Here is an 18680-nt window from a genome sequence, read left to right as displayed (position 1 = left end):
CTATGGTTACTAATTATTTTAATCAAACTACCGGCTATGTAACTACCTATCTCACCATTCATTAATAAAGTGAGAACTTATTAGGGGCGCAAACTTAATATTTGAAAAACAATAAACTAACTGTGTGTAAGAACAGTGATAAAAAGATAATAGAAACAATAAACTAACTGATAAGAATAAGATAGCAGTATGTTAGTTATTAAGAGCGAAAGCTATTTGTTGCTGCTTCTTCCGATCCAACCGAGGCGCAAGTGGGGGAGGCAGTCGAAGAGAGGGGGAGAGGCTGTGCGAGCATTTACTTGGTGCGAGCGACAAAAGCTCATCCATACGCTCAATGCCCTCTCTATCATAAGATCGTACATGCACGACGCCGCGCCGAGTAAAGACAGCAGCAAGAATTTTGTTCTTCTTCATTCGCATGGCCTCTTTGAATATTTGATAAAGCTTAAAAGCTGCTCATTTACGTAGACAGCAGCTCCGAGTCGAAACCAAAGAACTGTAAGCTCAGTTGTCTCTTGCTCTCGCGGCGGTAAGTCCCAATCTAACCGAGGAGATTGATTTTTATGATTGATTTTATGATTTTTACATTCTTATTTTTACACAGTTTAGCTGTCCATAGTTGAACTTTAAACTCTAAACAATAAACAATGTATTTTTACAAATGAATGAAACTTTATTAATATTTTTCTGTCAACTTTTCTTAAGTTTTAAAAGTCAACATTTTAAACAAAAAATACTGAAAAATATTATAAATTTTGAATTTGATAGATTCATATTTAATAGATGGTAAGCTTAAGCAAAAATTTATACACTTATAATCTTTTCAGAATTGCAAAGTTCAACACAAACAGATGTAAGATACTTCAGTTATGTGAAAAATTGAACCACTAAATCTAAAAAGCATTAAAAAATACAAGTATTCTTACAATTTAAAAAAATTATTAAATTATAAGGCCTTAAATCTATTATAAAAAGTCGGTTACAGGCTATTTACACTGACGACCATTCACTATCTATTTCGGGGATGGTCCGTAGGGCTTTGCCGTTCCGAAACGTTCCATTCCCAGAACGGGACAGATCCAACTGCTGCTCTAGTATTATTTTTGCAACCAAGGCACCGCACCAAAGCGGATTAAACTGGAAAATCTGGAGGAGATTGTTCGGAAATTCTTGAAGTCCAGATGGAGCAGCATAAATTACAGGAAATTACAGAATTACAGCACCAGGAAACAAAGCGAGAGATACTCTAGCAAATTGCGAGCAGTCAAGACCAAACTCACTTCCAAATAGAGGTGCTGCAATTTTTAAGGGAGTCCAAAGAGTAACGTTAATTGTAAATATATGGACTGTTTTATTAAAGCCAATAAAATAGCCAATTTACATATTTAAAATTTTTAAAATTTCACAGCTCAGACCAAAACTTTATCATTATATTCTCATCAGCTGATTTTTGACGGATAATAGATGGTGGATGGTGACATTGTGAATCGGGCAAAAAAAATCCCACCGTTCCTCTTGGATATGCTCAGTGTACAGAGCCTATTAGCCTATTAGCGTATTTATAAATAAATTTATTAAAAGTCCAAATGTATAAATATAAAGTTACAACTTTAGCAAATAAGATTATATATTTGTTCCCGCTCATAAAAATTAATATTTATATGCTCTGTGTAATTCATTTTTGAAATCGGAAGCTCCTTTGAAACCGTGTCGAATCGTAGGATTCTGAGTTTTCTGAGAAAACTGAAGCACTTAGTTTTGCGATATGACAGTCAATTCGTAACTTTTTACGATTTGTTATAACTGGAGCATGGCTGTACATAGTTTTTATTTTTCATTTAGCATTTAGAATTCTATTTAGCAGCGACTTATAACCGTAACTTAGCTGGTTGACAATATTTCGTATAAAAGTAGGTTTGACTAGGGCTTTCCTTAAATGATATCAACGCGAAACTCACTGCTGATTGCAAGGATCCTTTTTATATATAGTAAATAAATATATAAAAATATATGTTCTTAGTAACTTACATCTAAAACTTTAAAAGCTTAACCAAAATTATAAACCTTTATTTATATTATTTAGAACATATGAACTAGGTTTCGGTTTTTATGTAAACATGGTGAAATATTTAGAGAGTGCGACAGCGATTAAGATGCCGAAATTAAAGTTGTAAAGAAACAAAGAAAACTTAAACTCACTTTTAGTTGTTAAGCTTAACTCAAAATAAATTAATTAAAAAGAAAACTATTAATTTCCACTGTGCATCGAAAAGACAGTCAATCGGTCTTTTAGTGAGTATCTCTGTGCAAGCGTCACTCGTATCTCTCTTTGGGCGATGTTCGGTAAGAGACCGTCTCGCGAACGATCATCGTAAAGCGCTCAATAGAAAGCCGAAATGAAAAGAAACGAAGTCTGCTGCTCAGAGAGAGAACGAGGGTGCGTGCTTTTTATCTGTTGTTCTCGCGAGCAGAGCGTAAGGAAAAAAACGGACAACAGTTATTTGCGAGCTATGATTAATATATACATATTTTCTAACCCAAACCTGTCGCTTGGAACCTCCGTAAATGAGAAATAAGAAATTGATCGCCGTAAATATTTCTTAACTTACTGTAAATTTCTATGTAACAAAAAAACCTAAAAAAAGTATTGAACATATTTTCTTTTAAATTATTATCACAACTTAAAAGGTAGACATTAAAAATGTCACTCGATAAATCAGTCACTAAATTTGCAAGAAAAAAGTATCAAAGTCTTCCTTTGTAATAGCTTCTCTATCCACCAAAGAATTGTCAATATCATTTGTGGAACAATTTATAGAAGTACATCCCTTACAGTATTTTCTGTCCATATTAATACTATTGCTTGCACATCGAAGGCATTCTTTAGTGTAATCCGGTTGAAGATACCCTAAAAAAAGGAAGAATTAATTTCAATAATAAGTTGTGTTATGACAAGAGAAACGATAATTTTCTTATACATATGTATGTTTCACCACGACTCATAGCCAAAAGTAATAGCAAAAGCGGACAGTACATGTGGGATAGATTAAAGGTGAGATCAACTCAAGAGTATTTCCAATTGCAGCTGAAACCAAATGCAAACGAAACAGACTGAACGATTGCTACTTTTCGTCTACTAGTCGCTAAAATTATATACTCGGTACTCGAAGAGTTAAGCAAAATATAATAGTTTTAAAAACAGACTGAACGATTCGTACTTTTCGTCTACTAGTCGCTAAAATGATATACCCGGTACTCGAAGCGTTTAGCGATATATTAGTTTTGTGGTGCATATGGATGGACATAACATCCAGAAGGAAGCGTTTCCGATACTATACAGTGTATATATTGTTGATCAGCATTAAAACGCGAGTCAATATAGCACTGTCCATCCGTCCGTCCGTCTGCCCATCCCGATTAGCGCCTAGATCTCAGAGACTATAAAAGCTAGGCAACCAAATTTTGTATGCAGACTTCAATGATATCACACTGTTGAGCCGCTGCCTTCCTCCGCCACAAATGAAGATAGGAGACAACCGAAAACGCAGAATAAAGATTACCATTTTTACCCGATAGCCGAATCTTATTCAGATCGGATTATTATAAAAGCAAGAATGAACAGCGGCTACACATGGAAAAACATAAAATATTATAAAATTCAGATCAAATAAGTTGTTAGGTGTAAAGATGATAATCGTAGTACAAGAATTGCACCAAAGAGAGAGAAAACCCGTAGGGCAGTCATCGGCTGAGATACCAATTCCGGCACTTGCGTATCATTTCTTATAAAATAACTTGCATAAGTTTCAAAAATCTTAAGTTCACCTGTTTACTGACTGACTACCGGGTATAAAAGTAGAGCCGCAGTGTACGCGTACGTTACTTGCGTTACTACCAAATTCCGTGGTAATAAAACATAATAATAAAAAAAATAAAGCGTTAGCTGAGACTGAGCCATTTTTCTGCGATTTTATTTAGATAGTTTAATAAGTTTAAGGAAAGACTTTGGTCAAAAAGCATCTTTCTTATAGGAATGATGAGCTTTTGATAATTTGAATAAGTTCTCTCATTAAAGTAACAAAAATATTGAAGCTCGACAAACCAGATTTTATTGTACTATAATTCGAAATCGAAGGGCGGTCGTTGCGCTTCTATCAGAGCTCGCTCTTATTTATATTATGCCCGCTCGCTAATCGAAGAATATGCTTTGATGTCCGAGTGCATTGCGTTGGCGGTCTGAGTGGCCTGCATTACCCTTAGATCAGAGAGGCAAAGTTATTCCAACGACCGTTTCACTGTATATATAAATATAAATATGTATACACCCACTAGCTGTACGGGTTTCGGTCATATTGGTGGTGGCGTTGTCGATCTGATCAAGTCTCGCTGTGGTCTCAACTGGACTTGTTGGGAGCATTAAAGGACCTCCTCTATATTTTCTTGCCTTTTTCTGGTCCTATCAATTCTTTCATAAAGTCCTCGGCTTGGTTTTGTTTCAAGAGAGCTTATAGACAAAGCTAATGCATTCTATAGTACTATTTTTTGCATCTTTCCTACTTTGGTTCCTTCAGTTTCCAGAGAAATCTTCCTGGCCTTCCTACATAATATTGAATCTCTTTTGTACCAGAAGATTAAAATGTCTGATTTGCAATCGGATTTTTCTAAGTATTTTTTTTTTTTTTTTTCATGTGGAAAATTTGTATTTTATTGTAAACAAGTTTACTGCTACCTTTCGTGCAAGCTCAACTTAAACGCGATCCTAAAAAATTCCCCACGTTTGCTAATTATAAGTGCGATTCTTCACAACTTCCCTCTTTCTTGTACTTAAATGGTAGCTATGATGATAACGATTGCGATATTGCTGCTACTCTGTTCCTTCTTTTAACCTTCCCTCTTATCTCGCCTCATCTATTGACTTTCGTGATATGCACTTATACCCTTTCCCTTTAACTAGTTCAAGTTGTATCTATCCACCTTTCCATGGCAAAAATAAACTATTAAATTACTTAAAATCGTGTTACAGTGCCGTTCTCAAACATTGTGCTGGTTCTCTAACTTCTCAGCTCAAACACTTTTGTAGTTCCTTGTTTTCACAATCTCAGCACGGATTTATAACAAGTCGCGCAGTTTCTTCGAACTTTCTTCAATTTTCCACTTTTATAACTGCCGGATTTGCAAAACAGTGTCAAACTGATGTAGTTTATACTAATTTAAGTAAAGATTTTGATTCAGTTAATCACAGTCTTCTTATTTATAAACTAACTCTCCTCGGGCTTCCGACTAAACTTCTTCTCTGGACTAATGCTTCCCTTTCCAATCGTTCTCAGCTTATTAAAGCTCTGCTTTAATTCGTCTCTCTCTAAACCTGTTTTTGGCTAGTCGGGTGTGCCTCAAAGTAGCCATTTCGGTCCCTTGTTGTTTAATTTTTTTGTAAATGATCTTTCCCAAGTCTTAACCTATTCCCGAATTCGAATGTATGCTGATGATGTCAAGCTATGTTTTTCTTATACTAGGTATCCCGTGTCCCCGTTACTTCTTCAAAACGGATCTCGAAGCTCTCAATAATTGGTGTTAAGTTAAATTTTTCTCCTCTAAACATTTCCAAATGTAATGTCATGACCTTCCATCGCATTACCTTTTTGACTTTTTAATCAATACCATTTCCTCACAACGCCGGAACAAAGGTTATGTTGTAGGTACAGAGACCAATTTTTTTTCCAAAATTTCTATATCCGCTATTTTAAATAAAGGCAAAGTATTGCTTCGTGATATCAAAAGGTGATATAAAGAATTTATTGACTCTTATACCACTAAACTACTGTATGTTTCTTTTGTCAGGCCTATCTTAGAATATGGTTCCTGCATCTGGTATTTTCGTTTTGACGTTTATATGCAATGACTGCATCTTACAAGAGGTGATGCAATTACTGCACCGTCAAGTGGCCAGTGTGACACCAGCAGAAGGCTATTATGCGCGGATCCCAGGAAAAATGCAGCCCTACTCCCGCCGAACCGACAGAAGGGCGCTGCCGCATGACGCGCGGCTCTTAGCCGAACAGTACGCGAACATGCAAGAAAGATAGTTGTTAGACTAATATTCGACGAAAATTTGCACTACATATACTAAGAAACCAAGCATGCATTCAAAATACAAATACCACAGCAATTACTAATTACTAGAAAGATATGTGAGGATTAGTAACTTAATAGCTTATAGACAAAGCTAATGCATCCGATTCTCTTTCGTAGTGATCAGACGTGTTTTTGTTTTGCGCTCCGCATTTTCATACCCGATACTCAAAATGAGTATTGGGGTATATTAGATTTGTGGTAAAAGTGGATGTGTGTAACGTCCAGAAGGAATCGTTTCCGACCCCATAAAGTATATATATTCTTGATCAGCATCAATAGCCGAGTCGATTGAGCCATGTCTGTCTGTCCGTCTGTCCGTCTGTCCGTCCGTCCGTCTGTCCGTCCCCTTCAGCGCCTAGTGCTCAAAGACTATAAGAGCTAGAGCAACGAAAATCTGTGGCATCCACATTTTTAAAGATACGATAAAACCAAAAACGCAGAATCGTAGAGGATGACTATATGTTTTAGAATGTAAGATCTCAACCAGATCGTATAATTATTATAGCCAGAATCAAGAAAACAATTTCATTCTTTCTCGCTCTGTCTCTCTCTAACACACAGGTTTCATGGTCGGTTTTGCCAATTGCAAAATATGAGTTCAAGGATCTCAGAACCTATAAGAGCCAGAGCAACCAAATTTGGTATCCACACTCCTGTGATATCGGACCTTGACCGTTTCGTGTCCAAATTTCGCCACACCCCCTTCCGCCCCCGCAAAGGACGAAAATCTGGGGCATCCACAAATCTCAGAGACTATTAAGGCTAGAGTAACCAAATTTGGTATCCGCACTTCTGTTAGATCTCACTATAAAACGTATATCTCAGAATTTCGCCCCACCCCCTTCCGCCCCCACAAAGGACGAAAATCTGTTGCATCCACAATATTGCACATTCGAGAAAACTAAAAACGCAGAATCATAGATAACGACCATATCTATCAGATTGCTGAATCTGGACCAGATCAGATAATTTTTATAGGCAAACGGAACAAATCAATTTGCACTGGCTACGCAGCGCCCGACGTCACGCTCAGACTGGTTTTCTGTCTCTCTCGCACGCACTCTTTGTCATGTCGTTTAATATTAGCGGCGTCTGCCGGAGGAGAGCATACTGACTAAGTATCGGGTATAACTGTAGAGTTGCGGTGTCCGCAGCAACTCACAACGTTCCCCCTCGTTTCCTTTTGTTTTGAATAAACAGCCGGTGTTTTCCTAACTAAATTCTAATTATACTTTCTAACCAGACAACAATCTGGAAACCTATTCATTTACGCGAGTGCATGCCTTTTGATTTGTGTTAAAACATTATTTAACTTTTTATTTTTCGGCGTCGGCTTGTGCTTGTGCTTGTGTTTGTGTTGTTGCAGTGAGTGAGTACGCATTACATTGCATTGCAGTCCGCTCTCGTCTGGTAGCTTTTGTTGTTTTATCACTCTCTCGCTATCACCTCAACTTCAATAACTGTTCTTTCTCTCTCGCTCTTTAAACTTTCTGAGCAATAGCGCTCTCTGCTTAGTAGCTCTCGCTATAACCGCTCTCCACTCTGCTCTCTTTTTTTACCAATTCCGCTTTGAGCGTTGTCTGGCACATTGGTCTGATACCAATTTGTTTTGCAAATAATAGTAAATAAATAAATAATAAAATAGAATACGCTGTGGTCTGTGCAAAAAAAAGCTGTAAGAAGCAGATCACGTAACTTTCTGTTCAGTAGCTCCCTCTCTCTCTCTCTCGTATTAGCTGCTGCTGCAACTGTTCTCCTCTCCTCCTATTAGCGTTTGTCTGGCACACTGGTTTGATAGCCATGTGTTTTGGAATATTTTTGGATTTTAATTTTGCTCAAATTTTGTATTATGGAGTTTTCTGTGGTATGTGCCTAAAAATCCTGTCGGAAAGAGATCACCCATGATCAGCCGTATACCCCCTGCTAGCTCTGCGATAGCTTAGTGCACGCAAAATGCGCTGGGTTTACGGGCCTCGTGGGCGATGCCAAAGCAAAACGTAATGGCTTGCACTACAGTTGTGAGGCATGTCGTGCGTTTGAGACTGACATGGTCATATTTATATTTACGATAGGCTTCTAGCCATGGAGTCTCAATTTGACAGTCTGCAACTGCTGATTGAGTCTCCGAGGCGCAAAAAGGTCACTCCGCGGGATCTGCAATTGCCAACCGTCACTCAGCCGTGCGCCGCCGAAAAACTGACTCCGACCACTCCAAGTGTGCAGCAGTTGATCTCGTTTGCCACTCCAAGGGCAACGACAGCTGCTGGCGATGCAGATTCGGTAGCCGAATTCATCGCCTCGAAGAATGTGCAGCCAAGTACGTCTGCAGCGTCCGTGTCCGTGGTGTCCGCAAGTTCGCTAGTTGTCCCGGACCTCCGGATATTGCCACCACAGGTACTAGGCCTGTGGTGACTAAACCACCGGTGGGAGTCCCACCAAAACGACAAGTTTTTGTTTCACGGCTGGCCCCTGACCTCACATCTAATGATGTAATTGCTTTTATTCAAAGCAAAATAAAAGCCGTGGGTTTAAAGGTGGAGAAATTTAACTTCTCATATGCCAGGGAGATAGCCTCGTTTAAGATAAGCATCTCCCCAACTCAATTTGACACCATTTGCTCCGCCAAATTTTGGCCGGAGCATTTGATGGTGAAGGAGTTTAAGGCTAAGAAGAAGAATAGGCCCCCCATATCCCTTCCAAATCTTTCCAGTGAGCCACCCTCAACCTCAACTTCCTCTTCCTCAACTTCCCGTCTTGCTTCCACCTTTCCAAAAAACTAACTTTTCTTTTAGTAACCTATCAGAGTGTAAGAGGCTTGCGTAGTAAGCTCAGCATTCTTTTCCGGGATAGTGTTGCATTTGCTTCCCACGTTATTGTGTTTACTGAAACCTGGTTAAAGCCGGACATTCTTAGTTCCGAGGTTTTCGCAGGTCGGTACACAACTTTTAGAAAGGACTGTTCGTCTCGACGTGCAGGGGGGGTTCTAATTGCAGTGGACTCTTACTTCACGTCGGAACACATCACAGTCCAAGTTTAACAGGAACTGGAATTCCTGTGTGTAAAACTGATTCTTCCCGCTTTCGCTATATTCATTACCTGCTCGTATATCCCACCTTCTTCGGATATTTCAATTTATGAGCAGCACTTGTCCGCTTTAACCACTGTTTCTTCCTCGCTATCTGATAAAGATCGTATGATAGTTCTTGGTGACTTCAACTTGCCAGGAACTGTTTGGTCTTCGGTAAACGAGTCTAGTATCCTAGTGCCCATGTCACGACATGACTTTGTTGACGGCTTGCTTGACCTATCCCTGTCTCAAGTCAACCATGTGAAAAATTCCTTGGGTCGATTGCTTGAGCTGTGCTTTGTATCGGATCCGACCATAGTGTTGTTAACCCGAGCCCTTCCGCCTACCACCCTACTTTCGAGGTGTCGCTAGATATAGGACCAACTGTATTGGATCGGTCGAGTAGACTTCCTGAACGTGTCCGCTGCTTTCGTAAAGCCGAGTTTGCGAAGCTTAATAACCTCATTAGGGATTTTGATTGGTCCGCTTTGTACTTGTGCACTGATATCATAAAAGGCACAAACATTTTTTACAATGCTCTTGGCACATTTTTATACCCGATACTCAAAATGAGTATTGGGCATATTAGATTTGTGGTAAAAGTGGATGTGTGTAACGTCCAGAAGGAATCGTTTCCGACCCCATAAAGTATATATATTCTTGATCAGCATCAATAGCCGAGTCGATTGAGCCATGTCTGTCTGTCCGTCTGTCCGTCCGTCCGTCTGTCCGTCCCCTTCAGCGCCTAGTGCTCAAAGACTATAAGAGCTAGAGCAACGAAAATCTGTGGCATCCACATTTTTAAAGATACGATAAAACCAAAAACGCAGAATCGTAGAGGATGACTATATGTTTTAGAATGTAAGATCTCAACCAGATCGTATAATTATTATAGCCAGAATCAAGAAAACAATTTCATTCTTTCTCGCTCTGTCTCTCTCTAACACACAGGTTTCATGGTCGATTTTGCCAATTGCAAAATATGAGTTCAAGGATCTCAGAACCTATAAGAGCCAGAGCAACCAAATTTGGTATCCACACTCCTGTGATATCGGACCTTGACCGTTTCGTGTCCAAATTTCGCCACACCCCCTTCCGCCCCCGCAAAGGACGAAAATCTGGGGCATCCACAAATCTCAGAGACTATTAAGGCTAGAGTAACCAAATTTGGTATCCGCACTTCTGTTAGATCTCACTATAAAACGTATATCTCAGAATTTCGCCCCACCTCCTTCCGCCCCCACAAAGGACGAAAATCTGTTGCATCCACAATATTGCACATTCGAGAAAACTAAAAACGCAGAATCATAGATAACGACCATATCTATCAGATTGCTGAATCTGGACCAGATCAGATAATTTTTATAGCCAAACGGAACAAATCAATTTGCACTGGCTACGCAGCGCCCGACGTCACGCTCAGACTGATTTTCTGTCTCTCTCGCACGCACTCTTTGTCGTGTCGTTTAATATTAGCGGCGTCTGCCGGAGGAGAGCATACTGACTAAGTATCGGGTATAACTGTAGAGTTGCGGTGTCCGCAGCAACTCACAACGTTCCCCTCGTTTCCTTTTGTTTTGAATAAACAGCCGGTGTTTTCCTAACTAAATTCTAATTATACTTTCTAACCAGACAACAATCTGGAAACCTATTCATTTACGCGAGTGCATGCCTTTTGATTTGTGTTAAAACATTATTTAACTTTTTATTTTTCGGCGTCGGCTTGTGCTTGTGCTTGTGTTTGTGTTGTTGCAGTGAGTGAGTACGCATTACATTGCATTGCAGTCCGCTCTCGTCTGGTAGCTTTTGTTGTTTTATCACTCTCTCGCTATCACCTCAACTTCAATAACTGTTCTTTCTCTCTCGCTCTTTAAACTTTCTGAGCAATAGCGCTCTCTGCTTAGTAGCTCTCGCTATAACCGCTCTCCACTCTGCTCTCTTTTTTTACCAATTCCGCTTTGAGCGTTGTCTGGCACATTGGTCTGATACCAATTTGTTTTGCAAATAATAGTAAATAAATAAATAATAAAATAGAATACGCTGTGGTCTGTGCAAAAAAAAGCTGTAAGAAGCAGATCACGTAACTTTCTGTTCAGTAGCTCCCTCTCTCTCTCTCTCGTATTAGCTGCTGCTGCAACTGTTCTCCTCTCCTCCTATTAGCGTTTGTCTGGCACACTGGTTTGATAGCCATGTGTTTTGGAATATTTTTGGATTTTAATTTTGCTCAAATTTTGTATTATGGAGTTTTCTGTGGTATGTGCCTAAAAATCCTGTCGGAAAGAGATCACCCATGATCAGCCGTATACCCCCTGCTAGCTCTGCGATAGCTTAGTGCACGCAAAATGCGCTGGGTTAACGGGCCTCGTGGGCGATGCCAAAGCAAAACGTAATGGCTTGCACTACAGTTGTGAGGCATGTCGTGCGGTTGAGACTGACATGGTCATATTTATATTTACGATAGGCTTCTAGCCATGGAGTCTCAATTTGACAGTCTGCAACTGCTGATTGAGTCTCCGAGGCGCAAAAAGGTCACTCCGCGGGATCTGCAATTGCCAACCGTCACTCAGCCGTGCGCCGCCGAAAAACTGACTCCGACCACTCCAAGTGTGCAGCAGTTGATCTCGTTTGCCACTCCAAGGGCAACGACAGCTGCTGGCGATGCAGATTCGGTAGCCGAATTCATCGCCTCGAAGAATGTGCAGCCAAGTACGTCTGCAGCGTCCGTGTCCGTGGTGTCCGCAAGTTCGCTAGTTGTCCCGTCTATCCCGATCCCACCAGTAAATAGACCATCCGGACCTCCGGATATTGCCACCACAGGTACTAGGCCTGTGGTGACTAAACCACCGGTGGGAGTCCCACCAAAACGACAAGTTTTTGTTTCACGGCTGGCCCCTGACCTCACATCTAATGATGTAATTGCTTTTATTCAAAGCAAAATAAAAGCCGTGGGTTTAAAGGTGGAGAAATTTAACTTCTCATATGCCAGGGAGATAGCCTCGTTTAAGATAAGCATCTCCCCAACTCAATTTGACACCATTTGCTCCGCCAAATTTTGGCCGGAGCATTTGGTGGTGAAGGAGTTTAAGGCTAAGAAGAAGAATAGGCCCCCCATATCCCTTCCAAATCTTTCCAGTGAGCCACCCTCAACCTCAACTTCCTCTTCCTCAACTTCCCGTCTTGCTTCCACCTTTCCAAAAAACTAACTTTTCTTTTAGTAACCTATCAGAGTGTAAGAGGCTTGCGTAGTAAGCTCAGCATTCTTTTCCGGGATAGTGTTGCATTTGCTTCCCACGTTATTGTGTTTACTGAAACCTGGTTAAAGCCGGACATTCTTAGTTCCGAGGTTTTCGCAGGTCGGTACACAACTTTTAGAAAGGACTGTTCGTCTCGACGTGCAGGGGGGTTCTAATTGCAGTGGACTCTTACTTCACGTCGGAACACTTCACAGTCCAAGTTTAACAGGAACTGGAATTCCTGTGTGTAAAACTGATTCTTCCCGCTTTCGCTATATTCATTACCTGCTCGTATATCCCACCTTCTTCGGATATTTCAATTTATGAGCAGCACTTGTCCGCTTTAACCGCTGTTTCTTCCTCGCTATCTGATAAAGATCGTATGATAGTTCTTGGTGACTTCAACTTGCCAGGAACTGTTTGGTCTTCGGTAAACGAGTCTAGTATCCTAGTGCCCATGTCACGACATGACTTTGTTGACGGCTTGCTTGACCTATCCCTGTCTCAAGTCAACCATGTGAAAAATTCCTTGGGTCGATTGCTTGAGCTGTGCTTTGTATCGGATCCGACCATAGTGTTGTTAACCCGAGCCCTTCCGCCTACCACCCTACTTTCGAGGTGTCGCTAGATATAGGACCAACTGTATTGGATCGGTCGAGTAGACTTCCTGAACGTGTCCGCTGCTTTCGTAAAGCCGAGTTTGCGAAGCTTAATAACCTCATTAGGGATTTTGATTGGTCCGCTTTGTACTTGTGCACTGATATCATAAAAGGCACAAACATTTTTTACAATGCTCTTGGCACATTTTTATACCCGATACTCAAAATGAGTATTGGGGTATATTAGATTTGTGGTAAAAGTGGATGTGTGTAACGTCCAGAAGGAATCGTTTCCGACCCCATAAAGTATATATATTCTTGATCAGCATCAATAGCCGAGTCGATTGAGCCATGTCTGTCTGTCCGTCTGTCCGTCTGTCCGTCCGTCCGTCTGTCCGTCCCCTTCAGCGCCTAGTGCTCAAAGACTATAAGAGCTAGAGCAACGAAAATCTGTGGCATCCACATTTTTAAAGATACGATAAAACCAAAAACGCAGAATCGTAGAGGATGACTATATGTTTTAGAATGTAAGATCTCAACCAGATCGTATAATTATTATAGCCAGAATCAAGAAAACAATTTCATTCTTTCTCGCTCTGTCTCTCTCTAACACACAGGTTTCATGGTCGATTTTGCCAATTGCAAAATATGAGTTCAAGGATCTCAGAACCTATAAGAGCCAGAGCAACCAAATTTGGTATCCACACTCCTGTGATATCGGACCTTGACCGTTTTGTGTCCAAATTTCGCCACACCCCCTTCCGCCCCCGCAAAGGACGAAAATCTGGGGCATCCACAAATCTCAGAGACTATTAAGGCTAGAGTAACCAAATTTGGTATCCGCACTTCTGTTAGATCTCACTATAAAACGTATATCTCAGAATTTCGCCCCACCCCCTTCCGCCCCCACAAAGGACGAAAATCTGTTGCATCCACAATATTGCACATTCGAGAAAACTAAAAACGCAGAATCATAGATAACGACCATATCTATCAGATTGCTGAATCTGGACCAGATCAGATAATTTTTATAGCCAAACGGAACAAATCAATTTGCACTGGCTACGCAGCGCCCGACGTCACGCTCAGACTGATTTTCTGTCTCTCTCGCACGCACTCTTTGTCGTGTCGTTTAATATTAGCGGCGTCTGCCGGAGGAGAGCATACTGACTAAGTATCGGGTATAACTGTAGAGTTGCGGTGTCCGCAGCAACTCACAACGTTCCCCCTCGTTTCCTTTTGTTTTGAATAAACAGCCGGTGTTTTCCTAACTAAATTCTAATTATACTTTCTAACCAGACAACAATCTGGAAACCTATTCATTTACGCGAGTGCATGCCTTTTGATTTGTGTTAAAACATTATTTAACTTTTTATTTTTCGGCGTCGGCTTGTGCTTGTGCTTGTGTTTGTGTTGTTGCAGTGAGTGAGTACGCATTACATTGCATTGCAGTCCGCTCTCGTCTGGTAGCTTTTGTTGTTTTATCACTCTCTCGCTATCACCTCAACTTCAATAACTGTTCTTTCTCTCTCGCTCTTTAAACTTTCTGAGCAATAGCGCTCTCTGCTTAGTAGCTCTCGCTATAACCGCTCTCCACTCTGCTCTCTTTTTTTACCAATTCCGCTTTGAGCGTTGTCTGGCACATTGGTCTGATACCAATTTGTTTTGCAAATAATAGTAAATAAATAAATAATAAAATAGAATACGCTGTGGTCTGTGCAAAAAAAAGCTGTAAGAAGCAGATCACGTAACTTTCTGTTCAGTAGCTCCCTCTCTCTCTCTCTCGTATTAGCTGCTGCTGCAACTGTTCTCCTCTCCTCCTATTAGCGTTTGTCTGGCACACTGGTTTGATAGCCATGTGTTTTGGAATATTTTTGGATTTTAATTTTGCTCAAATTTTGTATTATGGAGTTTTCTGTGGTATGTGCCTAAAAATCCTGTCGGAAAGAGATCACCCATGATCAGCCGTATACCCCCTGCTAGCTCTGCGATAGCTTAGTGCACGCAAAATGCGCTGGGTTAACGGGCCTCGTGGGCGATGCCAAAGCAAAACGTAATGGCTTGCACTACAGTTGTGAGGCATGTCGTGCGGTTGAGACTGACATGGTCATATTTATATTTACGATAGGCTTCTAGCCATGGAGTCTCAATTTGACAGTCTGCAACTGCTGATTGAGTCTCCGAGGCGCTAAAAGGTCACTCCGCGGGATCTGCAATTGCCAACCGTCACTCAGCCGTGCGCCGCCGAAAAACTGACTCCGACCACTCCAAGTGTGCAGCAGTTGATCTCGTTTGCCACTCCAAGGGCAACGACAGCTGCTGGCGATGCAGATTCGGTAGCCGAATTCATCGCCTCGAAGAATGTGCAGCCAAGTACGTCTGCAGCGTCCGTGTCCGTGGTGTCCGCAAGTTCGCTAGTTGTCCCGTCTATCCCGATCCCACCAGTAAATAGACCATCCGGACCTCCGGATATTGCCACCACAGGTACTAGGCCTGTGGTGACTAAACCACCGGTGGGAGTCCCACCAAAACGACAAGTTTTTGTTTCACGGCTGGCCCCTGACCTCACATCTAATGATGTAATTGCTTTTATTCAAAGCAAAATAAAAGCCGTGGGTTTAAAGGTGGAGAAATTTAACTTCTCATATGCCAGGGAGATAGCCTCGTTTAAGATAAGCATCTCCCCAACTCAATTTGACACCATTTGCTCCGCCAAATTTTGGCCGGAGCATTTGGTGGTGAAGGAGTTTAAGGCTAAGAAGAAGAATAGGCCCCCCATATCCCTTCCAAATCTTTCCAGTGAGCCACCCTCAACCTCAACTTCCTCTTCCTCAACTTCCCGTCTTGCTTCCACCTTTCCAAAAAACTAACTTTTCTTTTAGTAACCTATCAGAATGTAAGAGGCTTGCGTAGTAAGCTCAGCATTCTTTTCCGGGATAGTGTTGCATTTGCTTCCCACGTTATTGTGTTTACTGAAACCTGGTTAAAGCCGGACATTCTTAGTTCCGAGGTTTTCGCAGGTCGGTACACAACTTTTAGAAAGGACTGTTCGTCTCGACGTGCAGGGGGGGTTCTAATTGCAGTGGACTCTTACTTCACGTCGGAACACTTCACAGTCCAAGTTTAACAGGAACTGGAATTCCTGTGTGTAAAACTGATTCTTCCCGCTTTCGCTATATTCATTACCTGCTCGTATATCCCACCTTCTTCGGATATTTCAATTTATGAGCAGCACTTGTCCGCTTTAACCGCTGTTTCTTCCTCGCTATCTGATAAAGATCGTATGATAGTTCTTGGTGACTTCAACTTGCCAGGAACTGTTTGGTCTTCGGTAAACGAGTCTAGTATCCTAGTGCCCATGTCACGACATGACTTTGTTGACGGCTTGCTTGACCTATCCCTGTCTCAAGTCAACCATGTGAAAAATTCCTTGGGTCGATTGCTAAAGCTGTGCTTTGTATCGGATCCGACCATAGTGTTGTTAACCCGAGCCCTTCCGCCTACCACCCTACTTTCGAGGTGTCGCTAGATATAGGACCAACTGTATTGGATCGGTCGAGTAGACTTCCTGAACGTGTCCGCTGCTTTCGTAAAGCCGAGTTTGCGATACTTAATAACCTCATTAGGGATTTTGATTGGTCCGCTTTGTACTTGTGCACTGATATCATAAAAGGCACAAACATTTTTTACAATGCTCTTGGCACATTTTTATACCCGATACTCAAAATGAGTATTGGGGTATATTAGATTTGTGGTAAAAGTGGATGTGTGTAACGTCCAGAAGGAATCGTTTCCGACCCCATAAAGTATATATATTCTTGATCAGCATCAATAGCCGAGTCGATTGAGCCATGTCTGTCTGTCCGTCTGTCCGTCTGTCCGTCCGTCCGTCTGTCCGTCCCCTTCAGCGCCTAGTGCTCAAAGACTATAAGAGCTAGAGCAACGAAAATCTGTGGCATCCACATTTTTAAAGATACGATAAAACCAAAAACGCAGAATCGTAGAGGATGACTATATGTTTTAGAATGTAAGATCTCAACCAGATCGTATAATTATTATAGCCAGAATCAAGAAAACAATTTCATTCTTTCTCGCTCTGTCTCTCTCTAACACACAGGTTTCATGGTCGATTTTGCCAATTGCAAAATATGAGTTCAAGGATCTCAGAACCTATAAGAGGCAGAGCAACCAAATTTGGTATCCACACTCCTGTGATATCGGACCTTGACCGTTTTGTGTCCAAATTTCGCCACACCCCCTTCCGCCCCCGCAAAGGACGAAAATCTGGGGCATCCACAAATCTCAGAGACTATTAAGGCTAGAGTAACCAAATTTGGTATCCGCACTTCTGTTAGATCTCACTATAAAACGTATATCTCAGAATTTCGCCCCACCCCCTTCCGCCCCCACAAAGGACGAAAATCTGTTGCATCCACAATATTGCACATTCGAGAAAACTAAAAACGCAGAATCATAGATAACGACCATATCTATCAGATTGCTGAATCTGGACCAGATCAGATAATTTTTATAGCCAAACGGAACAAATCAATTTGCACTGGCTACGCAGCGCCCGACGTCACGCTCAGACTGATTTTCTGTCTCTCTCGCACGCACTCTTTGTCGTGTCGTTTAATATTAGCGGCGTCTGCCGGAGGAGAGCATACTGACTAAGTATCGGGTATAACTGTAGAGTTGCGGTGTCCGCAGCAACTCACAACGTTCCCCCTCGTTTCCTTTTGTTTTGAATAAACAGCCGGTGTTTTCCTAACTAAATTCTAATTATACTTTCTAACCAGACAACAATCTGGAAACCTATTCATTTACGCGAGTGCATGCCTTTTGATTTGTGTTAAAACATTATTTAACTTTTTATTTTTCGGCGTCGGCTTGTGCTTGTGCTTGTGTTTGTGTTGTTGCAGTGAGTGAGTACGCATTACATTGCATTGCAGTCCGCTCTCGTCTGGTAGCTTTTGTTGTTTTATCACTCTCTCGCTATCACCTCAACTTCAATAACTGTTCTTTCTCTCTCGCTCTTTAAACTTTCTGAGCAATAGCGCTCTCTGCTTAGTAGCTCTCGCTATAACCGCTCTCCACTCTGCTCTCTTTTTTTACCAATTCCGCTTTGAGCGTTGTCTGGCACATTGGTCTGATACCAATTTGTTTTGCAAATAATAGTAAATAAATAAATAATAAAATAGAATACGCTGTGGTCTGTGCAAAAAAAAGCTGTAAGAAGCAGATCACGTAACTTTCTGTTCAGTAGCTCCCTCTCTCTCTCTCTCGTATTAGCTGCTGCTGCAACTGTTCTCCTCTCCTCCTATTAGCGTTTGTCTGGCACACTGGTTTGATAGCCATGTGTTTTGGAATATTTTTGGATTTTAATTTTGTTCAAATTTTGTATTATGGAGTTTTCTGTGGTATGTGCCTAAAAATCCTGTCGGAAAGAGATCACCCATGATCAGCCGTATACCCCCTGCTAGCTCTGCGATAGCTTAGTGCACGCAAAATGCGCTGGGTTTACGGGCCTCGTGGGCGATGCCAAAGCAAAACGTAATGGCTTGCACTACAGTTGTGAGGCATGTCGTGCGGTTGAGACTGACATGGTCATATTTATATTTACGATAGGCTTCTAGCCATGGAGTCTCA

At 41.4% G+C, this 18680-nt stretch overlaps 1 protein-coding gene and 1 long non-coding RNA gene across 4 annotated transcripts in view; one reads left to right on the top strand and one right to left on the bottom strand.

The window, feature by feature from the left end:
- The first annotated feature begins 683 nt into the window (after positions 1 to 683).
- Positions 684 to 1492, top strand: LOC117188797. 2 transcript variants are annotated; one of them, XR_004472842.1, is made up of 3 exons: positions 684 to 786; positions 976 to 1333; positions 1409 to 1492. It is a non-coding gene; the product is annotated as an uncharacterized LOC117188797 (long non-coding RNA). The 2 variants fall into 2 exon arrangements; XR_004472843.1 differs by having other exon boundaries at positions 686 to 786; positions 986 to 1333.
- LOC117188796 (zinc finger protein 271-like) overlaps positions 1116 to 18680 on the bottom strand; it is a 68942-nt gene continuing 51377 nt past the window's right edge. For both annotated transcript variants that reach the window (XM_033393188.1, XM_033393189.1), the window contains exon 11: positions 1116 to 2908. In XM_033393188.1, coding sequence (XP_033249079.1) covers positions 2724 to 2908 — 185 coding nt within the window. In that variant the 3' untranslated portion in view covers positions 1116 to 2723. The remainder of the gene's footprint in view (positions 2909 to 18680) is intronic.

The sequence above is a fragment of the Drosophila miranda genome, chromosome 4 (genome assembly GCF_003369915.1).
Source record: "Drosophila miranda strain MSH22 chromosome 4, D.miranda_PacBio2.1, whole genome shotgun sequence".
Lineage (NCBI taxonomy): Eukaryota > Metazoa > Arthropoda > Insecta > Diptera > Drosophilidae > Drosophila > Drosophila miranda.
This window is presented reverse-complemented; position numbering and strand designations above follow the sequence as displayed.